The 27,976-nt window shown below is 39.9% G+C and overlaps 1 protein-coding gene across 1 annotated transcript in view; it reads right to left on the reverse strand.

Moving 5' to 3' along the window:
* Positions 1 to 9,472: 9,472 nt before the first annotated feature.
* The window catches only part of LOC128071106 (cyclin-Y-like protein 1), a 35,160-nt gene continuing 16,656 nt past the window's right edge, over positions 9,473 to 27,976 (reverse strand). The window contains exons 4-10 of the mRNA XM_052664071.1: positions 26,536 to 26,636; positions 23,386 to 23,421; positions 21,107 to 21,158; positions 20,144 to 20,263; positions 16,117 to 16,283; positions 12,729 to 12,891; positions 9,473 to 11,404 (exon numbers count right to left, since the gene is read on the reverse strand). Of these exons, the coding sequence (XP_052520031.1) occupies positions 11,288 to 11,404; positions 12,729 to 12,891; positions 16,117 to 16,283; positions 20,144 to 20,263; positions 21,107 to 21,158; positions 23,386 to 23,421; positions 26,536 to 26,636 (756 nt within the window). The 3' untranslated portion in view covers positions 9,473 to 11,287. The remainder of the gene's footprint in view (positions 11,405 to 12,728; positions 12,892 to 16,116; positions 16,284 to 20,143; positions 20,264 to 21,106; positions 21,159 to 23,385; positions 23,422 to 26,535; positions 26,637 to 27,976) is intronic.

The raw sequence follows: 27,976 nt of genomic DNA on the forward strand, positions 1-27,976 counted from the left end.
GAGGAGGCCAAGGGACCGGGAGCCGGGTGGGTGTTGAGGGAGCTAGGTGGTTTTTGTTTGGTAGCTTTGCCAAGGTCACTTCCGGTTACCTTCATGGTGCTGACGCCCCCTCCTGGGGCAACTTGGAAAGAGGGGGGAAGGGGCTGTTTCCAGGGGGGCACCTTGTCCCAGGACTTCTCAGAGGGGCTCAGCTGACGTCTGCTCTATCTTCCTGCCTTTTCGAGGGGAACCCTGTTTTTAATTTATATGTCGTTTTCTTAATTTTTAACTTTGTTGCATTTTGGCAACAAAATTTACCTTTTGCTTTGGGGGGCTTTACAATCCTAAGGTTGGCATTATAATGGAGTTCCGCTTGGTTCCGGTTTCTGTGAACTGTGTGGTCTCAATTAGGAAAATGTATTTCCTATACTTGTGTCTTTAAAAATAATGTGAACAGTGAAAGTTTAGGTTGCTGTGACCCGGAAGTTGTCGCGTGGGCTTCTCCAGCTTACTTCTCCTTCCACTGCTTAAAGTGTCCCAGATGCTTTAAGGTGAGCTGCTTGACCCTTTCCCTAACTTAGGGGGACACCCTAAGTCATACTGAGGAGGGGGAGCAGAATGGGTTTAGGGCCTCCGGAAAGTGACAAGGTTAGGAAGTGTTCAGTTTCTGTGTGCGTCCTAGCTTTGTTTAGCAAGCTTGGGTTTCTTTTCTGTAGTACTTGTAATCATTCTCATTCTTGACAGTGCCAGCTTTGCTTGAATGACTTAGAGGTAGCATTGAAAGTGTCCAGAATAAATGTTTGGAATAGTGCTAACCTAAGGGATGGCGATTGGTTGAACTTCAACACTGGACTGTTAAGATGGCAGCTTTGTGCTGGAGGAGTGGGTGGTTCTTAATAGACTCCAGTGATCTTACTTTAAAAAAAAAAACAAACTTGTGTTATATTTTGGTAAAAATGAACCCACTTCCTTCTTCTGAGAGTACTTAGTGATAGAGCTGAAGGGGGCTCTTTTTTACATTTAAGGACTAAACTGGATATACCTCCTGTAATTAAGTAAATTTCCAGCACTTCTCTTATCTGCTCCACCCCCTTCCCACCTCCTTTATCATGTTAAACAGTCCTTTTGCTTTTCTTATTCCTCCTCTCCTGGGGAGCTGTGATTAGAAACCACACCCATCCTTGAATGAGGTGCTTGAAAGGGGGGTGGGGTGGGAGGGAGGCTACCTGTGAACAAACATTGGCCTGCAATGAGGGAAAATGAATGTCCCTGGACTTTGGACTAGATTACAGCCAGATATTTCAAAAGCAGCGAGACACTGCTCTCTGCAGCCTCTGACAACAAATGAGACCATAACACACTTGCTTAAGCTTTTGAAACGTGGATCAGTGTAGCAAAAGGAAAGCTGTTTTCCCCACCCCACCTCAATATATTTTTCTTTTCCTCCTCTTCTGAGAAAGCCTGTATATTGGTGAGCACACCCTCACACACTTTACTGTTAGAGAATTCTGTTTGCTTTTCTAATCTGTTGAACCATTCCCTCATTCATATATGAAAGCCTGTGTATTGTTGAATACACACGTACACATGCTACACACACACACACACACACTTTACTGTTAAAAATGCTGTTTGCTTTCCTAATCTGTTTAACCATTCATTCATTCAAGAAGAGTGTGAGGCTACAGCTGGGGAAGGGAGTGACAGTGCATTTTCCAGTAAAATACTTGGGACTAAATTTAAGAAGCTAAAATAGCAAATGCAGTTAAAATTTGGGAAGGCCTCTCTAGAAAAATGACAAGTATAAAGATTTGCACTTCATTTATACCAAAGTTGGAAAAGTAAGATTTAAGCCCAGGTCAGGTTTTACTTTATGGATATTAAGTAAAGAAGTGTATATTTTCCACTGTGGATTTAAGTGCTATGCTGGTGGAAAGAAGTATGATGTTAATAGTTTTCATGAACTTTAGAAGGTTGTTCATGTTTATAAAAATGCACTGCTCTTACACACTCATCTAAATCAAAATTAAATTTCAGTATATTTGACAAAACCTGGTACACCAAGCTACAGAACTTTTTGCACGTCTAATTCCTCTATTTATTCTGCAGCTTCTTAGAACCTTGAAATAGATGCCCTGCCTGAGGGCCAGTTCCTCTCCTGTTTTTCAAATGAGGACCTTTTCTGATCACCTTGACCTCTTCCCAGAAAGTACATAGATTATTCTGCTGCCTTCAGTCATTGTGTCTAATTTGGGTTGTTCCTCTTTCTCTTTTTTTTTTTTGGTGGAAGAGTGTAAAGATGATGCAGAATTTTTCTAATAGTTGTGAGAGGATGTGGTTGAAGTGATTTAATTCTTACTTTTAAAACAATTATTTTTTTTTATTTTGGCAGCATACCAAACCTAAAAAGAACAACCAATTTACTTAAAAAAAAAAAAATTTAAGACAGTTAAGAGAAAGGATACTAAGGCAAAGAGCAATAATAGAAGTGATGCATTGGAGGTTTTTTAGGTTCATCCCAGTTCTTAGCGTTGCCTGTTTTCAGTCTCTCTCTCACCCCTGCTCTCCCTTCCCTCAAAGATTAAGCCCACCTGCTTCCTGAAGTCTTGCATTAACCACCCCTCCCCCTACCCAGGCGGAGAAACCCGTCTATTTATGCTCACCCCGTTTCCATCCCATACTCGATTTTCTCCTGATTTTTATTTTCATTAGGCAGACAATCCATACTCATGAAAACAATTTTAAAATGAAAGGTTGTGAGGTAGTTTAGCAACTTCTTTACAGCTACCTCTGATTTTAATGAGGATTTAAGGCCCAGTTTAGTCTCATTCATATACAGCTTTTGGGCTGTCCCTTTCGTGGTTAAATTATAAGCAGTGTCTCTCATCATAGATAGGAGGGTAAAGATTTAGAAGGAACTAATATGTGACCTGTCCGTGGATCAGTTGACGGGAGACTTAGGAAGTCTTTTTAATATGTATGAGTAACCTCACATTCTGAAGCTGTCTAAATTGACTGGAAGAAAGTTCTCTTGGTGCCTTATTGGATTATCCTTGCAAACCTTTGTCATATTTTCTTGCGGTCGTTTCCAGCGACGGGCCCATGTGTGTGTTGTGTGTCACGTGCGCATGTACAGGCTTAAATAATGTGCCAACAGCACTGTTTCCAAGTTGGTATTCATTAGGCCCTTTCCTCCTGGGTTAGGGCTGCACTAATCCTGACACCGGCTGCCAGGAGAAAACCTCATGGATCCCACACCAAACCTTAATAACAGCATCCGTGACCTGCAGTCTTAAGTACAGAATGGGAACCCCAGAGCTAGGAAATGTAGTTGTATATTTTAATGAACTGCCACCCCTGCTAAAGAGGCTTCTTTCACTTTTGTGCTCTACAGAAAGACCAAGGGGAGTAGAAGGGACAAAGCTTTGAATCACTGCTCTCTAACACCGAGTGGGGCCAACAGGACAGAGACCATCACAAATCTAGGCAGGTGTGAGGTGCAGTGGCTGAGAATTGCCTGCTCCCTCTGCGTGCCCTTTCTTGCCTCCAAAGTCCAATCAAGTGATCCTGGGAAAGAAATCTGCCTGGGTTGAGGAGGGTGGTTCTGAAAGAAAAAGCTACCAAGACATGAAAGCAGGGTGAAGGGTATGGAGGATGAAAGTAACTAAGTAACCTGACTCAGAACTCTCAAAAGCTTCTAGCAGCTTGACGACAATTACAGGATTTATTTCAGCCAGGATAATGTCTGTGGTACATCATTTGAAGACAATATTACTTCATGTTGTTACAAACTGTATGTATAGTATGTATGTGTTGTGGGTGTATATAAATAATATATATTATATATATGGGAGATTTAGTGACTTTTGATACGGGTTTGGTGCAGGTGAATTTATTACTGAGCCAAATGAGGCACATACCGAGTCAGTAGTTCAAGCCCAGGGCATTCACTACTTTTTCTGATTTCCACATATGTGTATTGCCTGTCCCATGAGGTATTGTTGATGTCAAATCCGGAGCTCATAAAGCAATGCCAGTGGTATTTTATTTGTAGACAATCAACTCAAATCTATAAATTATTACTGGCAGATGATTATAATTCTGAATCTCTTAACACTAACAAAAGGAAACCCAGAGCATCTTGATAAGAAGTTTTTTGTTTTTGTTTTGTTCCTGGAAGTCAGTAGAACAGCAGTTGTATGTGGTCATGTTAGTTTCAAGGTACTTAATTTGCTGACACGATTTCAGAAAAAAAATCTGTATGTATTATATTTGTGGGAAGCTAAAATAATGGTTTGAGATTTTTATCAAATATGGAGAGTAGTTATTTATGAAAAACAAAGAAATGTCTATTTTTGTTTCTTTGTTCCCAATTAATGTAGATAAATTTTAAAGTGCATTAAAGCAATGGTAAAGTAAATAAAAAGATGCTATACAAGTATTTTTCTCCTCATGCTTTTACCAAGAGACACACTGCTTTCTAAGTGATTCCCTGGAGTAGGAAATGGCAAAGCACTCCAGTATTCTTGCCTGAAAAATTCCAAGGACAGAGGAGCCTGGTGGGCTACAGTCCACGGCATCTCACAGAGTTGTACATGAATGAGCATGTGTTGGCTGAAGGTGCTATGTGGATTCTAATTATCAGATTTCTCAGATATGAGTGGCAACCTTTTTATTGATAATAAAATCAAGCAAATTCCAATCACGGAAGCAGAACTAATGAAAACATGTTTTACTTGAATATACTTCTTAGGGTTCTCCTGCCAATCCTGTGATTGTTTTATGATTCACTTGAAGAAATGAAGGGAAATACACAAGAACAGAGACACTGCCTGACATTGTGTTCTGTTTTGTCAGCTCTGTCTAGACTCTGCTGAAGCAATTTGGATGGAAGTGGTGCTGTTTCGTGTGCCTGCTTGGCAGTCATGAACTCCCCAAACTTTATCATTAGATTTGCAACTTGGTATTCAGGCTTCCCACGTGGCTTAGGCGGTAAAGTATCTGCTTGCAATGCTGGAGACCTGGGTTCAATCCCTGGGTCTGGAAGATCCCCTGGAGAAGGAAATGGCAACCTACTCCAGTATTCTTGCCTGGAGAATTCCATGGACAGAGGGGCCTTGCGGGCTATAGTCCATAGAGCTGGACTGTAGAGTCACAAAGTCACACTCTTTGGACTCCATAGAGTCACAAAGAGTTGGACATGACTGAGCAACTAACACTTTCATTAAGGTCTAAACACCAGTCAGGGAGCCCAGATAAGCAGATATATATTCTCCCTCTGTATTTGTGGAGAATTGGTTCCAGGAACTTTCCCTTCTGCAAATACCAAAATCCATAGATGCTCAAGTCCTTTATATAAAATGGTGCAATATTTCCATATAACCTACACACAGCTCTTCCGTCTTCCCATATCCTTTGAATCATGTCTAGATTACTTCTAATACCTAATACAAATCCTCAGTAAGGAGCTGTTTTAAGTATAATGCAAACGGTCGGTGGTATGCAGCAAATTAAAGTTTTGTTTTTCGGAACTTTGTGATATTTTTTCCCCCAAGTATTTCCAACCCATGGTTGATTGAATCCACTGATCAGAACCTGTGGATACAGAGGACCATTGTAAGTTGATTTTAAAGTTGCCACTTCCTGACAATATGGACAGATGCTCAGCAAACCTGAGAGAATGTAGTGTCAAAGTGAGTAAGATGAGCATTGTTAGATTGGTACACATTAGGGCATTTGAGAGAATAGAAAATACAGCAGTTGAGCTGGATCCTGGTAGAAAAGCCACTGTGCCTTCCCCGTACAGGTCTCCGTAGCTGACACATCTTCCCGATGCTTTCTCATTGCTTCTTCCCCACCAGTAGAAAAGGGGCCTGTTAGGTGGCCAGAGAAATAGGTCATAATGCTTTTTTAGTGGTTTAGTTGCAGAGCTCTTTAATTGGTCACGTCCAACAGAATGAGAGGCAGTAGAATTGTGCTATGCATAGATTTGGGAGCTAGACTGACAAGGGACTCAAATTCCAGCTCCATCGATCATGGGCTGCTTGATCCTAGACAGATTATACTTAACCTTTTAGTACTCTCATCTTAGTACTTTCTCATCTGTGAAAGGGGGATAATGATAGTATTTATAGAGTTGAGAGGATCTGAAGGATTAAACCAGGTTAAGGTAAGTATCAAAAGGAGGAGGAAGCAGCCATTCAGGCATGGGATGGAAGAGAAAGACTAGTTTTCAAGTTTGGGTCTGTGTAAGAATCATTGGGGGTTCCTATTTGAAATGTAGATTTCCTGGCTTCGCTCCAGAAATTGAGATTCATTTAGTCTAGGGTCCAGGAAGTGGGTCTTTTTGTTTGCTTGTTTTTAGTAGAATTATTTTAGATTTACAGAGAAGTTGTGAAAATATATACATCTTGCCCTAATATGAACGTATTATCATAGCACTTTTGTTAAACTTAAGTCAAGATTATCATATTAACTCCAGACTTCATTTGGATCTCACCAGATTTTCCAGTTTCTTTATCTGTTCCAGGATTCTATTCATTTCTTACAGGCTTTCAGCCCATGAGAGGCAGATGGCCTAGGGACCACATCTTGTGAAATACTAGGACACGTAAAGGACCAAGCAAGGTGAAACTGCCCTATCCTCATGTTGGGAGGATGAATGCAGTTTTGAAGCGGAATAAATTGGTGAGGGGAGGGGATGGGGGTGGATATAAAAGTTTGATTTTAAGAGTTGGGATGGAATTGCCTCCGTTGGATGAGAGGGGTTACCTTAAGAGTGAGGCATCTGTTCCTAATAGATGTGAAACAAGTTGTGGGGTTTGGAATGTGGGGTTGCTGCTTAGCCTGAGGAGATACATCTAGAATTGTGGGCAGGTCAGGGGACTGAGTGCAGCAAATGGGGAACAAGTACCTGGAGGAGGGCCCAAGTAGTTGATTAAAGGGGATCTCAGGGAACAGTTAGTCTGTGAGCCATATAAATCCTGTATTTCCTGGAACCTGCTGATAAGGCTTTGGAAATGGATCATAGTAGTAACCAGCATCAAGCACTGCCACATTGGGCACTAGCAGAAAGTCAGAGGGTGAAGCTGAGATGATCCTCTTGAGAGAGGCCAGTGGGAGGTGACCAAACACTGAATCTCTGACTTTGGAAGAGTCAGTTCCCACAGTGAGGAAATATAGGGCCACCGTCTGGGGAGCCAGGAGTAAAGGTTGGAGATGAGAATGCTAGGATGAAGGAATAGATGTTTTAAGAGAAAGTTAGAACAATCCGAGTAGATATGGACACTTTCTTGAGGACCTTAGGCTGTCACTGAATTTTTCTAATATTCAAATTACTAGCTCCCTTCACATTTACAATAGTCACCTAACCTGGGCCTTTTTTAAAGAATGTTAACCACTTTTCATTTGACTCTGGATTCCTCTTAATTTCTATTTCACTTTCCTAGTTCTTTCTGCATCCTAGAGATCCTAAACCACAAACTGGTATTAAAATTTGTTTCACATTAAGTAAATGTTCTCTCATCTGCCAAATCCATTTAAATTAGACTAGTGTAAACTGCCTCAGAAATCACAGACTGCACTTGTGTACAAGGGACCAGACTTTGCTGAAGCGCTGCTAGATTTTTATTTTTCCTGGCAGTGTCAGGCTGGCCAGGTTGATAAGTGGCTAACAGTTAAGATTTTAGGTGATCTAATCCTTGATAGATGCTAGGTATAATCTACAGATTCTGCATAGAAACTAGTACTTGCCTGAGAGAGGCTATGCCAGCTGTCAAGTGCTTTACCAAGTAGCTCTGTACTCAAAGACTACAGCTTCTGGGTGAGGAACAGTCCTAGTCATTTACATGTGGTTAGAAGGCTTGTGTGATGAAAGAGTTCAGGTAACCTACATGCTGTAGGTAAACACTTCCAAAAACATTGCATAACCTAAAATATAGAGTGAATCATTTTCCAGTAAATACTGACTTCAGCACTTTAAAAAAATCAAGTAATGGTATATTTTATAGAATGGGAAAACTAACAAATGAAACGAGCTGTTATAAAACCAGGATTTTGTTGAATTTCAGTAATGGGCATACAGGGTACTTTAGGAGTAGATGTAATAGAATAGGGTCATGATAGATACAGGATGGAAAAAACTCAGAAACACTGGGCCCTAAGCTGTCTTAGGGTGAACCACGTGAACTTAATGTAGAAAAATGACAATTTCATTTGGGTCAAACATAGATTTGAAACCTTTTGTCTTTTCCTTATAAAGTTCAGTTCACAGTATTCCAGTTAAAATTGCACTTAGTATATTCCAAAAACTAAAAATGAAAATAAATTTGAGTTGAAGTTTTCTTTTATAGTCTTAGTACTTTAGGGAATAAACCCTTCCTGGGTATGGAATCTCAAAACTACCCTATTGCCCCTACTAGGAACTAGTTTCCATGCCTTATAGTATTTATGAGAACCTACTTTCAGTGATGTTTAAATCTTTTAAGTTTTCCCCATTTATCAAAATGACTGTTATTGTCTCTAGAATTAACACTGAAAGAGCAATTTTTAGTGATTCTACTAACTTGTCTTGAAGCTACAGTCGTGTCCAAGCAATGTTCCTACCCCAACTTTTTTTTTAACCTTTGACCACTCAAGATATGTCAGCATTTCTTAGTAACTGGCATATTATTACACAGTACAAACTATCTTAGTGATTTGCAATAGTTTTCCTCCTTCTGCACTAATTCAGATCATTTCTCCTAATCAACAGCTTATCAAGAATAAAGTGAAAAGATCTGACCTTAGGTAGTGAATTAAGGTGGATGAAAACACAGCAATACTATCAGGAGTGATGGAATATTGTTCGAGTGCGGTGACTAGGGTCTTAAAGAAACCTTATGGTGATTTGGTATATTACATGGCTTGTTTAAGTCACCCTCTTTATAACCGCAATTCTACTTCCTCTTCTTCCATTTTCTTTCCTGTTCAATGGCTTGAAAATCCTCAAATAACTCATGTTCTGATTCAACAGTATTTCTGTAATTCCTTTCTTTCTGTGTTTTACCTTTTATCTTCCAATGTGCTTTTTCCTTCTGGTACAATAACACACAATTCCAAAGTGCCATCTAATGCACTATACCACTGAGCACTACAGCCAGTGGTTTTAAGTGTACTAAATTATCTTCTGGTTGAAAAGAACATAAGCAAAAGGAATAAATGCCTACCTCTTAACTAAAGGCAACGGTCAAAACAACTTTTGAATGGTAAGTCGGAAAATGCTTTAAGGCCTATCAGAACTGATTGAAAACATTTGAGCTAGGCAGAACCATAATATGTTAACAGTGAGAAGTTACACAGCAGCCATGTATTTTAATTAAAATAGAGTTTATTAGCTTTTCTTTTAATATAAACATGAGGAAGAAAAACCACGTAAGTTGTAGCATTCTTTTCAAAATAAAACTGCAATCAATACTTGAATCTCCAAGCTCCATAAACAGTATTTTTTGAGGTGGTAGATTGTAATATTTTATATCCATTATTTATCATTTATGTCTCTGTCCTTTAAAAATGATGGAACCTGTGGCACTCAATATAATGCAAAGCCTTGCTATAAAGAGAGAAAGTATTTCTGGCCCAGAAATGCTTTGTTTACAGGCAAAATTCCTAGGATTACATTTGAGAAGGTGGGAGGAGAAAGACTTTACATAGCTGAGAACACTTTTTTTTTTCTTTTAATGTTTCAAGTTTAGGTGACATCATTACCAATTTCCTAAAAGACTGATTACTGGACCTCCCTGTCTTTTAAATGGGCTTCCTGGTGGCTAAGTGGTACCCTGTGTTTTAAACAGCCTGAGGTAAGGGTTCCTAAGATTTATCTTTCCTCAAGTAACAGAACACACCTACAGCCAGGTCAACACACAGCATAGAAACGCTGTTTCACATCACTCACTTTCCTATCACTACTATTAGGGTCCAATTCCTTCCAATTTATTACAGGAGAATTAATGCTACTGTTCACAATTCCTTTACCAAACCTAGAAAAAAGAAACTTAGGTGCTCAAGCAGAGAAACAGCCCAGCCAGGCAAAGGACTATTTTAAAAAGAGGCGGCCAGGTCTATAAAGATACAAGATATCCTCCTGAAGTCTCTGTGCAATTTGAAGCTCTGATACTTGTAGAAGTATAAATGCTACAAACTTATAAAACATCACCTGAGAGTTTACTTGAATTTCTTCTAAATTCATTGTTTTGTAAATTTTAAACATTAAGCTCTTAATTTTAATTTTTTGTTTCAGCCCATTGTTTGCCATCGTCAAGAGGGGCTGAAACAAAAAATTAAAATCAAAAGCTTAACATCTAAGATTTACAAAATTAAATGAGTTTAGAAGAAATTCAAGTACACTTTCAAGTGATGTTTTGTGTCTGTAGCATTTATACTTCTGCAGCAGTGTCTTGGAGCATCCAAGCACACTGTATTAAAGCTTAAAATTGCACCAAGACTTTCGGGACACCTTCTATTTCACTATCTGCTTATTCCTGGGCTAACAGGTTGGCTGGAATTATGAAAATATCCTTTGATACAAGTATTTAACAAAGAGGAAAATCATCAGAAAATGAGAAGCACCATTAGAGTTAAGAAACGCAGCACGGACCCAATAGATGTAGGTAACAACATACTTTCTGCTTATGATCCCAAACATGCTAATATGCTAATAAGTAGTGCTTGCAAAAAATCTGAATGACAAGTGTTATTCAGCAGCTTTTTGGTTTAAACTGATTGCCAAAAATGACTAGCAGCTTCAATGAAATAGTAGGGAGGAAGAATCCTTCAAAACCTAACAATGCTACAACAGTCTGTTCCTAAGTGGCTTTATGAGTTGTTAGGAGTCCCATGTTTGAATAGTAATACTGCATTGATTCTAAAGGAATATGCAGCAATATGGGCAAGAAAAATAGGAAAAAGTAAAAGTTCTATAGTTAGTGTCTTTAAAGTCTAAAAATTTAAACTATTAAAAAAAAACCCTCACATAGTTCACAGTTATCGGCCTACATAGTAAGCAAATATCTGTGGGTGGGTTGGGAGCTTTTAGCTTTGGAGTGGTTTTTGTAACTCTGTTTACATTAGAAAGGACAGAAGAGTGTGTTGCATTGACAAGGTCCAGTTTTTTCCTATGACCATAATCGTTGCTGTCCGTGAGTCTCTTGAATTCAGTGTCTTTCTGTTAGGTGAAATACTAACTTTGCTGGTTTCTGAGTAGGAGAGGTGGTATTTCTCCAGTCATTGTTACAAGGGGTTCATGATGTTACAACCCCTCACCTCTCTCTGTTTATGAGAGGATGGCGTTGGAGCGCTGAATACCAATGAAATTATCAGCGCTGAAAGACCTTCTCACAGCAACTCTGCATAAGTCTTTGTATTTGTCTTCACACAATCTGGAGATGGCCTAAAAAAGTCAATCAGATAGAACATAGGTATAATTAGGGGGAAAAAAAGTTCCAACCTTAAAAAAAGAAAGCATCATTGATAAACCACACATCTGCATTCATTCAGGCTCACAGTTACTGCTACTCTGGATAGCTCGTATCTACACTGCTGATTCCCTAAGGTAATATCCTTGAAGGGCTATGATGAGATTGCTGGGGCAGGGAGGAACTTACTTAAAAACTGCGTTTCCAAAATAGGCCCCATCTTACAGCAATATGATGTTACCTGTATACTAGATCCTTAAACATAATGAACACACCTGAGCAAAATCAGTGTTTACCCAGCTATTCAACTTCTATTCAGTCTTCATTACTTACTACACACTCTAAGAAAATTTTAATGAGGTAGATGTGTGTTGAAGGCAAGAAAGGTCTGGTGATGAAGCACTACAAGGTGCTATTTCACATGCAGGTCAATTACCATGGAAAAACGTCTTATTCTAAAGTACCAAGGTACCAGAAAAAGTGTCAGTTTTATATGTATTCATTTCAGTTTGCTGTATACGCACCAGAAATCACAAGCTACTTCAAACTACTCTTCAAATCACCACTACAAATTACTTCATCCCATGTATGTTACCATTTCCATTAAAAACCCACGTACTTTCTACATCCAGTTTCTGAACCCACATTGTAATTTCCAAGTACAGGTCTTGCAGGTTAGCCACTGATGCTTCTGGTCTAATAAACTCATGGGACTGAACTGTGATATATACACACACACACACACACACACACACACACACAGAGCAAGCTAAGACAGTTAAGAGTGGTAAGTAGATTATCAATGTACATATGATTTAGGGATACAATTATAAAGAAATTATGCCTGTATGGTTATATGTAAATGCCTGTTATGGTTATATGTAAATGAAAGTTAAGTCGCTCAGTCATGTCCGACTCTTTGCAACCCCGTGGACTGTAGCCCACCAGGCTTCTCCGTCCATGGGATTCCCCAGGCAAGACTACTGAAGTGGGTTGCCATTCCCTTCTCCAGTAAGTGTGGAGATTCAAATGGAAAACCATTAAGAACAGATTAAATCTGATTTAAAACATTCTGAATTATGGTTCCAGAAGAGAATACCTAATTTTTTTTTTTTTAAATAATGTGAGATCCCTAACCCATAAAAGACACAGGGAATAAGATGCCAACGGGTTAATAAGCTCTTCAAACTGTTAATTTAACAGCTGTTCCTTTTAATAGTCACTGCTTAGTGTAAGTTAGCCACAGATGCTGGCTTTGGTGGCTGACAGAAAACCCAGTTAGTGATTCCACAGTCTTACCTCTAGGTTCTGTGCTCTTTCTTTGCTAAGAGGAGCAAATAGAAAATTCAGGTTGTTGTCATCTGCTAAGGAGCGAAGGTCAAAGTAGTATTTGGCATAAACACTGGCGGGAACGTTAATATTAAACTGAAGGAGCTCCAGAAAGTGCCTTTCCATCTCATTCCTGGGGGAGGAGGACAAGACAAAACCAACATAGGACAATTTTAGTCAACTGGGCTATCTCCAGAAACCCCATTCTGAGCCACTACAACAGCTCTAAATACTGTTTTGAAACAAATAATGGCTCCCCAGCTGGATTAATACACTAATGTTCACACAAGGTACAGCTATTTGTGGTTCTTTCTGCGTCCTGGCACTTTGAGTTTGGGACAAGGGGGGAGAGGTTACGGCCCTCTTATGCACCCGTGCTGCTGACTCGGGGGCTCATTCTTCAGAGTTCCATTAGTGCAGCCGTGCATTCATGCTCCACGCTCACTCACAAGGCCCCGCTATAGTCATCAGATGAAAGGAATGATGTATGCTGTTTATTAGCTCTGGAGAACTTGCAGACATTTTCACCGGGCCGATAACAGGAAGGGGCTTATTGAAGTAGAGACACGCCAACAAAAGGAGTAAGCACATCACCACGGCAACAAATGGAGCCATGGAGAGCCACTGCTATTATCTCTGAAGGGAGAAGACTCTTGAGGCAACAAGGATTCATCTCAGATAAATAAATAAATAAGCTACACTCGATGGGAAAGGGAATCCCCTCCCCCTGCCCCAGTGCAGGGGACCGTGGCAAAGGGCAGAATGCAAGTTTCTGTTCCTCTTAACCCCAGTAGGATGAGAAGGTGTTCCTGGGATAGGACGGGATACACTTTTTAAGCTATGGGAGGCAGCAGGATTAAGGGTAGACGTCTTGGCTAGATTAAATGCACTTCAGCATATGACCTCTGATGGCGCAGTTTCCCCTGTGCTCCATCGGTCGCCCCTGGCTAGGACAGAAGGTGCATATGCACGCAGGGGGCGAATTCAATGAAGTGGGAAAGTAGGGTGCTGGGAGCCAGGTCTTTGCTATGGGACCATACACAGTCATTTGCTTGTCTAATATTTAAGTAAAGAAAATCGGAGTCTTACCATTTTCATAGCAATCACTTTAAAGAATTAATTACATAAAAATGATAAATACCCAGACAAATGAGAGTGACTTATTTTTCAATATATTTGTTTCCTGGTTTTAAAGTGTTAATATTTTATCCATTGGCTAAGTCATCAAATGCTTGATGTTCTCCTGTGTGGACAGCAGAGTGTGAGCAGAAAAGAGGTTTCTCATTTGTTGAACTTTAAACCTAACTGAACCTACCTCCAAAATTAAGCCTATAGAAATGTAAATCAGATAATGTTTTGATAATCAGCTAATCAGGACTTAATTTACTACAGGAATAAATGCACTTCACTATCCCTTTTATATTCTCTTCCACTAATACATTTTAATTGTGTGGAAATACAGTACTTCATAGGATTAACATGTCTATTAACAGAGCTTTACTTACTGAAAAGCATTAGGCCTACAGAATGCGCATCTTCTGCGTTTTTGGTGGTGGTTTAAATGACTAGATGACTGAAGAGCATGCCATTTATAGGCACAGCAAATTTTCTCAACAGCAGCTGCTCAGTTTAACTTACTCTTTTGAAGGGAGATATATTCAAACAAGATACATGGATGTTAGAAAACTTTTAAGGAAAAGCTGATAGATGCCAATTTTTCAATTTAGACTCAAAATGAGACCATTACAAACAGCAGCCAACAGCAGGGGGATGAGACAAATGTGACTTGCACACTTGGTTGTAATGCTTTCCAGTTTCCAAAGATCATAAACAAAAGCAGCCTATTATGAACACAGCTCCTGGTGATGCTGTTTTACACAGAAAAGTGCTGTTTACAGTTAGCTTCTTCCTGTAGCTAGACACTGCCATCGGTGCTACTGGGCTCACAGCTATGAACACCCACACGCTTCCCTGCATGTTCTCTGATGCTGTAATTGGACCCAGAGCCCCCATGCTTAGTTGTAGGTTCTGAGAAAATTTCAGCTGCCATCATGGCAGGCCTGGTGCTTATGATTACACATTCTCCTTCCTTCAAGGAACCAGTTTAAAGATGGATGATAGTGGTGCTCAATGTCACTTTAGTTTCTACAACTTCCAAAAGTACTTCTACTTATCTCGAATTATCTGCTGTAATACTAAGGTGGCTACCAGCAACATCACCATGACACTTTTTATCACCAAAGTGGACATTTTCACTAAAAGTCACTTTGACAGCTACCAACAATCACTGGTCCCTTCTCTTAGTCACAAGCTTATTTGCTTCAGTTGTAAACATGCACTTTGGTAATTCTGAATTAAGAGTCAGGGGCAAAGGTAACAAAAACAAACTCTTGCCACTGCCTGCCATGACCTTGATCGTCCTCTGCTGTTCGGCATAATAAAGAGGTACATCTTTACGTTTTCCTAAATGCCACCCACAAGGACATTTTCGCTGTTAAGTGAGCACTTCTAGAGTCTGCTGCAAACACCTCTCTGGTTCCTGCTGCCTCCCACCCTCAGGGCCTTCCCCGCAGCCAGACTGGAAGCCTGATGTTTCATGCCCATGTGAGCATGCCATCTGTGAGGAACTCCCCAAGGCCCCATCAGGTGCTGCTGTGGTTGCTGAGTGCCCCGGGTAAGGCCCCAGTGACACTTCCCGGGGTACCTGAACAAAGGACTTTTCTAATTCAGCAGACCTCTATTTCTAAACATGGGGGACACTCCTAACAGTGGAGGAGACAGAACACAGAGATCTGAAACCTTTCCGTGTGGTTATCTGTACATCATGGTTTCTGTAACAATAGAACCTTAGATACAACCTCAGATTACAAAAGAAGAAAAGACCTCCAAAAACAAACGTACAATGTGTGACTCAAGTTGAAGTTATAACCTCTCAGTAGTCTGGAGATGCTAAGACCTCAGCAGTGACCACTTAACTTCCAAGGCCAGACATGTGCCTCTTAAAACGGACTGGACCTGGTAGACAGCTTTAAGAAAGATGTGGAATTATTTACTGCATCATGTTGTTCTGGTAGTGAGCTTGTAAAATGTTTGGCAAAAACCACCAGAAAAGTAATTTCAATTTATCAAGCAGAGTATTACAATAACAACATACCAAGATTTAACTAATTAATGATGGGAAATACAAATGGTTATACTACAGCTAGACAGAAGTCTAATTTTATATTTATACCTAATTCAGCTCTGTGCGCAATGTAACCTTTCTTAAAATGTACCATTTCTCAAGATGTAAACTTTATGGGAGCAAATGAGGTATTGGAAAATGGTTAGACAGTTCACCGTAACCTTACAAACTCACATGTCCTCAACTGTAATGTCCTTGAGGATCTGGCAGTAGTCCACATTCCAAACAGCCTGATCGTCCCAAACCTTGGAGGCAAGAAGAATGGCTCCCAAAACAATTCTTTTCCAGTTAGTGGGGCAAATGTCGATCTCAGCATAAGTTAAAAGCCTTTCTAAGTAAACCTGCAAAAGTAGAGGACTGATCTTTGATTTTAGTTCAGTTTAAGGGCTGTGATAAGAATTATTAGGAATGATAGATTTCATCTGTTTTTAACATGTCTTTTATTCTTTGGTTCTACAGAGACTTTTGCTCGGCCGGCCAAGGCCAAAGGCCAGGTCACAGTTGTAAGGCAGATATTTCTGTTAGTCTGGTATTTCTACTCTGCCCATGTGAATTTCCAACCCAGTTTTGGTCACAGGAATGAAAGGACGTCTCAGCATAGGGCATTCTAAAGACAGGCATTGTGTTATTACTTTCCCACTTGTAAAAGGCAGCACATATAGCCCAGCATCAGTTCAACCGTTCAGTAAATGCTTGAGTGCGTACCGTGTGCAATGTACCTACCATACTGGTGGTGGGTAAGTGGCAATTTTACATAAAGCTTGAGTATGTAAAACTCTGGTAAGACTGAGCAGTTCTTTATCTTCTCTTCAGAGGATGAATTTGAAGATGGTAACTGGTGAAGAGAGCCTCCCAGTGGCTGCTGTGTGGCACAGCAGGACAGGCAGTACAAAGCAGCTTTACATTATTACCACATTTGGTGCCTTTCAAAGGAAGACTCATGCATACAAAGAGCTTTTTTTTCATATCCCCTATTTCTCACATCTCCATTATTTCCTAATTCGTCTTACGTATTCTGCAACTTCGTCAATTTGTTTGGTTCTAAGGTGGTTAAGAGCTGCCAGTGTCTAAATCGCTGGGGCTCCTCTAAATCTGCCAGGTAGTTTGTGGGATGACTTCATGGCTTCTTTTATATGTGTCAAATGGCTATTCTATAAAGAACCAGACCAAGTTAACAGCTGAGTAAAGATTAAAGACATAAGTTGTGATGGTGTTACCTCTGCAGAAGAGAATATATGCCATTTGACAAAAAGAAAAACGTCCAGTTTTTATCAGAATGTTATCAGATTGACAGCTCAAATCTGCCAAAGCTCTCCAGACTCAACTGTGTTTCAAACATGGTTACTGAGATTATATACCCTTAGTGAAATTCTGCCCCTGTTCCCCGGAGAACTCAGCATGCTCCAGTACTAAGAACGAATCTCCCTACAGGGTCCACCTCTCTACTTTATGGCACTAATAGAGGCAGTTCAACCTTAGGGGCAATCCCTCAGTTTCCTCTCACCTTTACTAAAGGCAGACCCAGGGGAAGTGACATCTCTTTTTCCTGAAGCTAACTCTTCTATGAATGAAGTCAGTCCCATCTCTCATTTCTGCAGAACACTGTTCCCACAATTCACCTCTTCTTGAACAACCCCCTCTGTCAAGAGATTTTCTCCAATGTTCTCTTACATATTCTCAGCCCATCCCTCACCACCCCTTAGAACACTTCCCTCAGGAAATGTCCCAAGGCTGGCTCCTCATGACCCATCCTCTCCTCATCCCACTTTAGTCTGCCCCTGGCCACCACTGCTCCACCGAAACTACTCAGGCAGAGTCACTGCTGCCTTCGTAACAAACCACCAGAGCTCTTCATCACAGCGCCCCACTCCCCAGGCCTGCCCTCAGAGCTCAAGACACTGCCACACGCCTGGCTGCCGGGACCAAAAACCTCCACTTGAGCTATCTCACTCCAATCTGTTCGGAATTCTTATCTCCGCTTTCACTGGTCAACTGATGGCGCTGCCCTTCTGTCCGTCACTTCTGACTTGTATCACTGCCACTGCCTCCTCACTTCTCTGCTTCCACTGACTGCCAACCACAGTCTGTTCCCAGAGCAGCCAGGAGAGCCTCTTAGATTAAGTGCACTTCACAGGCCTGCTCAACATCTGCCAGGGCGTTCCCATCAAACAGATAACTTCTGTGGCCCACACGTTACGAGGCCCTGCGTGAGATGCCATCGTCCTTCTGTGACCTCACCTGTGCTCTCCCTCTCTCCCTACTCTGATCACAGTGGCCACCTTGCTGGTTCTGTCTCAGTGCCTTGTGCTCTGCCCCTCTGCCTGTGGGATCAGCACCCCTCATCTTCCTCAGCCCAGCCAGGTCCTGGTTCAAATCTCACCTCTGTGAAGAGGCTCTTCCAGGTCTTTCTAGCGTGCATGCGTTAAGTCGCTCAGTCGTGTCCGACTGTGTGACCCCATGGACCGGTCTGGCTCCTCTGTCCATGGGGAATTTTCCAGGCAAGAATATTGCAGTGGGTTGCCACTCCCTTCTCCAGGGGATCTTCCCAAACCAGGCATTGAACCTGGGTCTCCTGCACTGCAGGCAGATTGTTTACTATCTGAGCCACCAGGGAAGCCTCTCTAATCTCTTTATCCCTTTACCTTGCTTTCTCTTTCTAGCTTTCACTACTACTTGAAATAGTCATCTTTTAAAAAATACTCATTTTTAAAAAGTCTTATACTCTGCTGTACACCTGATACTAACACAACACTGTAAATCAACCATAATCCAATAAAAACTTAAGACAATACAAAAAAAACAAACACCCTTTGTTTATGTCTGCTATACTTACTTCATAAAGGCAAGGACTCTCCTCTATCCCCAGCACTTAGAACCGTGATGCAGGCAGCTATTTGGTGCGTACTTATGCCCCGAGGAACTCCTTGGCAGCACTCATCCTGTGCACCATGCTCTCCTTCTTCAATCTCCCCTGGCATCTCTTCTGATTCTCTTCTGGGTTGCCTACCACTCCGGCTACTCCTCTGGGGATGTGTCTGTAAGTGCTGATGGTCCCCACAGATCTATCTCCCCAATCTTTATTTCGCATACTTTCTCTGCATTTGAACAGCTATACGTAATTCCCTGCCTCTCGCTCAGCTTCAGGCTCCAATCCCATACAGGCAAATGACTGCTAGACACTGTCACTCTGCTGTTTCACAGGTTCATTGGGCTTAACTTGTCTACAAAGAAATGCCCCTCTTCCAACCCACATACTCTCCTCCTGCATTTCCCAGCTCTCCACGTGCCAGCGCCACTCCTGCCTCTCTCAAGCACATGCTAACTAAGTACTGCAAATGGCCTGCCAGCTCCAAGAAAAGGCCTGTGTCTGACCTGGTGCCCACTGAGGGGTCTCTCTGCAAAAGGAGAAGCTGCCTCTCTTACACTGCCTGGAGGGGAGCAGGCAGTGGTGGACGTATTCCTTCCCTCCAGACCATGCAGCTGACTTTCCCCTATAGGTCTGCTATAGGGAGGAGTTAGGCAATCCCAACTACCTCTCAGCTGAATATGATTATTTATCATTATTCAAATGATAAAATCTTACCATAGGAATTCAGTATGGATGACACAAAGGTCCTTACCCAGCTGGAGCTTGGCAGGCTAACTTGAGTAAAGCCTTTCCAAGCACTACTGACACCCCAATGCCGGGTACCTTCACGAACACAGGCACCAGAGGACAGTAGAGATGGTTAACATTATCGTCCAAGAACAGGGAGTTGAAGGCAGTCGGTCTCAATCAAGACACACATTAGAACTGCCTAGGCAACACAGCCTGAGACAAGGAACACACTGAATCTGCACCTGCCGTGGCCCAGAAAGTTGAGTGACTGCCTCCATCCCGCCGCCCGGCACACTCTGTCAGTGTGTACCTCTGTGCCCTGTGTGTGCATGAGTCCTGAGGTGTGGAAGCAGAAACCAGAAGTCTCTCCTGCTGCCTTTAACACCAATTGTTTTGTGATGAGAAAAGCAGTGGCAACATTTTAAATCATTATGATTACTAAAGCTCAAATCTGTACATTTTACTTCCTTTTGATACATTTCTCTTTCATAAAGTTCTGATGATCATTTCAGGAACCTACTTTCATCTGAAAAACAAGCCCATACCTTCTGTACAAGAAAAAAACTTCTAGAGACGCTTATATTAAAGAGAAAAATATATTACCAAAGTCACTATTGCACATTCGGCAGTCAGTTGTGCAGCACTGAAAAGAGTACGAACAAATCTGTAAATGAACTTGTGTTCAGGGTCATGCTTAAAGTACTCCTCTGGAACCTTCTCTCGCTGAAAGAAGAAAAAACACAATGTAAGTGTCCAATGAAGAAAAATACTTAAAAGCAACCCTCAATACAGCAATCTTCACAAGTGGGCCCACGTGCTACTTAAAATAATTTTGACTAAGTGACATGTTTTGTAGTCTTTTAAATATAAACAATGGGATCCTAAAGTACCATAGTGATTCAGTACGCACTACCAATCATTAAAGAAAAATGCAGGCACAACCTCAGAAAATTTATTTTCACCTTCTTCCCAAAGAATTCTAACCAAATGCAAACTATTTTTAGGCTCAAAAGTCTTGCTGATCATTGCACGTCATCATACTTTTCTGCAGTCAACTATGAAAACACCTTTCCAGTGTCCTGTAACCAGAAGGCTCTAAGAGTTTGCTGTCTTACACAGCAGTCACCAGTCACACATGTCTACTGAGCGCCTGAAGAAGTGAATTTTAAAACCCTGTCATTTTAATTAGTTTAAAATTTTAAACACTTTTTAAATGTTCTCCTTAGAGGTCTTACGTATTTGTTAGGAAATGTTTATATTGTGTGATGCTATGGAAAATCATCCTTTAAAAAGCTATATTTTCTGTTACTTGGGTATATTCACTTACCCGCTCACTCGTCATACAAAGCGCAACTTGGTTTTTATCAGTCACACCCCTGACACAACATGCCTTTGGTAAAATGACTAGACATAACATGGGGTGGGGGAAGAAGACTTAAAAGGAAGACAATCTTGGCTTCGAGCTGGAGGCAGTAATTTTCTTCTAGTAATTAATTCCAAAGCAAATAAGCATGAAATAAACACAACTGTAATAGAAAAATAAACTTCAATAAAAGTGATACTTACTGTGAGTGGATGTGATCTCTCATCAAAAATATCCAAGGATCTATTGGCATCTCTATAAAATAAGAATGTGTATTTTAAAAATTAATTCAGGAGTTACTGGCTTAAAGTATCTGCTAAGAGTAGAGAGAGGAGTAGAGGAAGCTTAACCTTCAATAAAGCAAACAGTTTTACATATTCTCCTGGATTCTGCCCTTAGAAAGGTTTTCTGACGTATTTTACACTCAGCACACCATGTTGCATGAAATCTTTTCTACAATCAGCCAGAGTTGCCTTTACCTGCACAGACCCCTTCTAACAGGCAATGTTAGTAGACCAATACATTTTCACTGCACTAACCTCACACTGGAATATATTATATAAGGACATTTTATAAAGTAGCCATAGTGGGCAATAAAGTCTTCCAACTTCAATGAATGTAAATATGAGATTCATGCTTTTTTGTTTTTTCCCCCTCTTTTGTTCTTTATATTTATTATAACATGTTATAATATATAACATATAAATTATATATATTATATAATATATAGTTATATATAAATATAATCTATATAATTATATATTTATATTGTTATTTCTTCTTGTCTCTTTTAAATAATCTGAGTTAAAAATGTTAATTGTCTTTTAAGAGAAACCAGGCTTTTTATTTTAAATTCCACCACACTACTACCCTGTGCCCATTTAAACAGCAGTTCTGCAAATGTGGTCTGTAGGCCTCTGGGAATCTCCCCTGGCCCCTCTTCAGAAAGCCTGAAAGTCCAAGAAGTCAAAACTGTTTTTTATAAGAATACCAAGACATCACCTGCCTTTACACTGTGTGACACTTAACTATGATTGTATAAAAGCAAAAGTGGGTAAAATTGCTCCTTTCTGAGTGTCAATCAAGGCACTGGTATGAAACTAAATTAGAAGTCATTCAGTTATTCCTGGCCAAATGCATGTAAAAAATCTGCTTCACTTAAGAGCATCCTTGATGAAAGAGTAAAAATTAAGTGTTCTTAAACCTTTACTCTTCTTTTTCATATTCTGAGTAAGTGGAAAGTATGCATTAAAGACTTGTATATACTGAAATATGGCTGTGTTAAGGAAGAGCACTTGTAACTTACTGGTAAGTCACTTTTTTCCCCCTGGAACACCATATTTAAACCACTTTTTTCATGAAACACCGACAGTCAAATTTTTTCAAAAATGAATAAAGTGAGCCTGTCACTTCAAAGAAAACTCTAAACTATTTGCTGCCAATGATAAAATTCAAACCATCAAACTAAAAATACCAGGATTTTTGGAAAACGTGTACCTTCTAGTGTGAGCTTTATTTATGGTGAGCTTGACTTCTCAATACTTAAAGACTTTTCTGATAAGACTGGTGGTGATACTAACAAGAGTGAGTTTTTGACACTGTCTAAAGGAATGTGAACCAATACTTTGCAGTGACAATGTATAATATAAAATCATGTACAGATAAAAAGATCCACTCTATGCACGACAGATCAATGGGCATTGATTTACCATAGTATCTACTTCAAGTTCACTGATAATGACTTGGAACTCCATCTTAACTAATTTAATGAACCAGCACATGTGGATTTTGGGGACAGTATCAGAGAATATGCCAAATTATCTCAAGGCTTTAAAAATTCACCTTTTCCCACCTATATGTCTGCATGTGGCTGGATCTTCATATTGCTTCTTCAAAGCAAATGACTGAAGACAGTGTTGATATGAGAATCAACTCTCTCCTATTAATGAGATACTTTTCTCTCCACTATTTTGTTGAGGAAAATGGTTATTTTTCATTTTAAAAAAATGACTTATGTTAAACACTGGGGTCCCCAACCAGATGGCGATCTCATCCCTCAGCAGGCAGTTTTTGTATCCTGCTGTGGAGAGCAGTCTGGGATGTGCCACTGGCACCTAGAGAACAGAGGCCAGGGGTGCCGTGAAATACTCTACGACGCACAGGACAGCACCTCACAACAAAGCTTCATCCAGCTGAAAATTTCAATAGTGCTAAGGAAAGCCTGTTTAACATACAATGGATTTAATTTTTAAATTTTTAAATTTCAATTTCTAATACAGTAAATATCCATATAAACCACATAAAACTTAAAGAGTTAAGAGTCCCAAAATAGAAATAAATGATTCACTTCAATACTCTAATAAAAGCACTCTAACAGTAAAAGCTTACTCTAAATACTGTCTATAGTTATTACTTAACACTAAACTTGATACTGTGTAAATTAATTAGCTAGAATAACAAGATAGGTTTTAAAAGAGCTCACCTGTTCTTTATGTGGTAATATATTGCTAAGGTCACACTGTGGAGGAAAAAAATATATTGTAATAATTGATTTTTATCACATTAGGCCTGAGGACATTTTAAAAGGGTTGGCAGAGAGGTAAGACCTTCCAGATGCCCAGTGGCCCCCACATCCTCTAATTCAGAGCAGTACCCATAGGTGCTATCCCCCATGTTTTAGGTTCTTTGGCTTTTAGCAAAATTAGGAGACCCAAAATGCTAGATGTGCTCTTAGAAGACATGTTTGGGTTGATTAAATTATTACATATTTCCCCGGTCATTTGTCCTTCTATGCGCAGAATCTTTCATCCCATACAAGTTATATCATCTATCCACATGGTTAAATATAAGATGCACAGCAGATTTTGTTTGTGGCTTTTTGTTAGGCACTACATTTCAGTTGATTTAGTTCAGTATCCCCCAACATGTCTATTTTCCATTATTTCTCTAAAAGTAAGCAATACAAGTGCTCCACACCAAATAAAATGGATTTAAAATCACTTTCACACATAATTATTAGAAAATTTAATAGCAAAATTTTATAGTCACAAAATTGATGATAGGCCTAGTTATCCTGAAATAAGCACTGCTAATAAGGCAGCACAATACAGCACAGTACACTATTAATGACAGGTATTTCCAGATTATTTTAAATAAAGTATTAACTAACCAATAGATACAAGTCCTCAAATACTTTTTACATTACTATAGCCCTAAGTTATTCACAGATGCTGTGTATTAGGCAATTAAGGGGTCCTCTGGTTAAGTTATTTGCTTCCCTTTGTTCTCAGTATCTAAAATGAAACTCAAAATAATTGAGAGAAGGCAAATCTGAATTTTGTAACTAGTCTATAGAATCTTAGCATTTGCAGAAAGGCCTGTAACACTGTTAGCATCAAAGATGGATACTTCTATAGTGCTTCAAAGTTTCTTCAAATTGATTTTAAAGTCACAGAATTAAAAGTTACATGATAAAAAGGGCAACTGAACCTTATATGACACTTAACTCATTTTACAAATAAGGGAATCAAGGCTAAAAATTGACTTACTCAAGGTCCCACCAATTATCAGAAGTAGTTCTTTCTCCTACCCTTGAAGCAGAGAGTGGCTCCCAAGCTCAGCTGCACACTGGGATCACCCAGGACGCTTTAAACACTGCCTGGCTTCTGCTTCAAAATGTTCTGATTTAACTCCATTAGGTACAACCTGGGCAACAGGATTGTATTTATAGCTCCCCAGGTGACTGCAACGTGCAGCCAAGTTTAGGAATGAATGAGTTAGGGTTAAGATCAGGATCTCTCAGGATACTTTTGTCTATAAAATCATGCCTCACACATCATTCCCCAGCTTGTCAAAAGGGGTGTGTGTGTATGTGAGAAAGAGACAGAGGGAAAGACAGAGAGCCAGACAGACCCACAGACTCTGTGTCTTGGAGGTAGGGAGTAAAGGTGGATTTCATGTGTCAGAGACATACATCTTGAAAAAGTTGCATAGGTGATTCTAATAAGGCTCACCTACCCCACTGAAAACTAATCCCATGGTATTTTTCAAAATCATCCCTAAAAGCCAATTTGCCCCAATTTTCTACGTAAACCTTTATTTTACCAATAACGAATGTGCTGAGTGGTCATTTTTAAAACTTAATCAGATAAAAATTTACTGTATTTCCAAACATTAAGACTAGCTTGAGAATAAAAAGCATGAAACCTACTCATCTGAGCAAGGTTAATCTTTAAAACTACTTCTGAATTATATACGGGAATATCAGGCTCTTTTGAATTCAAAAGAAGCTGTGAGTCTAGCCCCAGTGAGAGTAGTTTTTTAACCCACAGATTTAGTGTCTTGGCTGAATAAAAACACTCAGTTATTTCAAGAGAAATGCCAAAACTCAGGACTTTAAAGAGCAATGGGGCTCAGTTTTTGTTGAAACACGATTTGACCAAAACTAATATTATAAGAAAGTTACATCATTATGATTGTGAACTGGTTGTTTTTAATTAAAGGTAGAAGTTACTGATCATTTAAAAAGCTAAAAAATAAAAAGCCTTGCACATTAAAAATGAAATTAAATTTATAAGCTAATTATATTTTTAAGACAGAAAAGTAAAATTAATGATAAGGATACTAATATTTTCAAATAGCATTTCCCAAACTGTTCTGGAGGGTCAACATTCATATGCTGAGGAGACATTAGTTAATGTTCCATGGACAACTCCAACGGAGGCAGGAAGGTCTGCATCCTGTTGGGTTTTTAATTCTCTCTCTTAAATAAACTTGAACGTTCCCATCATTAGGGCGTTCTGAATTGTGCATCTCCAATTGTGGACTATGAGGGGCTTCCAGAAATGGAGGAATAGTTTTTGTCATAGTAACACTGTTCGTGTCTTCTTAAGTATAAGCCTGACCACAGCCTTGCTTCTGAAACTTCATCTCTTTTATTGTTCTCTGCTTTGACTGATACAGTGTGTCGGAGATACACATATATAAACAAAAATTAAATGTGTCTATTAAGTTAAAATCTCAGTTGAACAAATTTCATCTATGGAGAAATTAAGCTTGAGACTATGCCCCTTAAAGCAGTTTTGATATATTTTCCCCCTCTTTGGGGGAGAGGAAGAAGTAAAGTTTCATATAGAAATACTGCAGGAAAAAAATGCAGGGTGGGATAAATCTGACTAAGTCCAGTTAAATTTAACTGCAGATTCGCTTTGGTGCCAGTAGGGGACAAGCTGTTCCTTCTTCTCATGTTAGCTTCCAAACTAGTATTCATTGTTGTAGGACACTCCCAACTCATAAAGACATACTTTTTTCTAGAAACGTACAATAAAAAGGTACCTCTCTTTCTCATTATGTTCAACACTATCTTAACAACAGAAATGCACCAAACAAGATTTACATTTTTCCTGGGATTTCTTACTTGCTAACTGACTTTCCCTTCTATCATGTACTCTATGATAAAAATGGAAACTGAAGACTCATATTTAGGTCCTTGAAACCAACATATAGTTGACACCAGTTTCTTAACCTAATCACTGAAAAGGACAAATCAAATGAATGAAATTACGTATGGCTAGGATGCTTTCAGCAAGAAGGGGGTCTGTCACTCAGCCCTTGGCAACCTAGTTGTACTCACCATTTTATTGTGGTTCTAAGATTAGGCTGGCTGACTGTGCTGTCATCTAGAAATATGGTTGAGCATGAGCTATACTTTTTAGTAAGCTGCCCTGGAGATACCTGAAGGGGAAGGGAGATAGAAGAAAATGTCACAGTAAGTTAAACCTATAAAAGTGTGTTTTTTCCTTGGTTAAAATGTCAAACGATAAAGCATTAAGATTTTCCTTACACTCCATGAACTGCTGAGTGTTGCATCATGTGCAGCTCCATGGAAAACCTCTGTACTCTAACTTCCACAGGCAAGATCTGAGAAATGTGGTATAAACTGCTGCCCTTGATACAGGACCCACAAATGAACCTGGCAAGCACCTATTATAAATTGCCTTTATAATAATGCAGAAAGCGTATAGTAAGATTTCAGTGTTTCTTCTTCAAGCAATGAAATGCAGCGGAGATTTCTATTTCTATTCATTTACTACAATAAAATGCACTGCTTTAGATAATATCGATGTGAGAGCATTTCATTGCAGTAAATGAACGCCAATCATAAATGTACTAGTTTGGGAGACAGTGTGAGAAACAAGCGGCTGGGCATGCCGGGGCTGCTCTATCACCCGTGACCTGGAGGCCATAGATCTCTTTGGGCCTCAGTTTCCTTATCTGGAGGACAAAAGGGAACAGCTTTAAGATTCTCTCACAGCCAAGACACAGAAAAAGCAGCTCTGAGAACTGAACTTTTCATTTCATGTTTAAGTAAGACTGCCATATATTAGACAAGTGACAGCCTCAGAGAATACTTCCCACTCATTTCACAGTTTTATTAATTCTACTCTACATGTTATCTGACACTCATCGTGGCACTCTGCTGCCTTGCGCATGCTGCTCTCTGCCTGCAATGGCTTCTTCTTCCTCCTTGTCCCAGCAAACTTGACCCCATCCACCTCCAGCATACCTCGGCCAGCAGCCACACCACCGAACTTCTCCCTTTCTGCACACTTACACATCTAATTCAGCACTTGTTACATGGTCTCAACTGCTTGCCTGGTATCCCCCTCCTAAGTAAGCAAGCAAGCTCCTCCAGGTTACAGATTCTTACTCCTCCTACTCCAGCTGCTGAGCACAGAATCTGGGACAAATCAGGCTTCAACAAGCGTTTGACAAATTTTTTAAGATCAATTACAACTGGAAGGTAAGTCATACTAATGATACACATTAGAACTATCTGCAGTGGTGCTGGATAGGTGACAAAGAACTCTGTGAGACCCTCTAGAGAATAAACTATCTTTAAAACACTTTAGAAGTATCCATTTATTTGTGAAGAGCCCAAGAACACAGCCATAGTCAAATACTAAAATAGCCTAAACTATGTTAGGACGATTCTCTTCCTTTAAGTAAAGGCCAATAATCAAATCCCAGTCACTGTCAGTAGCTCAAAGTAATAGCATTCTTGAATACCACAG

Source organism: Budorcas taxicolor, unplaced genomic scaffold, assembly GCF_023091745.1.
Source record: "Budorcas taxicolor isolate Tak-1 unplaced genomic scaffold, Takin1.1 scaffold146, whole genome shotgun sequence".
Lineage (NCBI taxonomy): Eukaryota > Metazoa > Chordata > Mammalia > Artiodactyla > Bovidae > Budorcas > Budorcas taxicolor.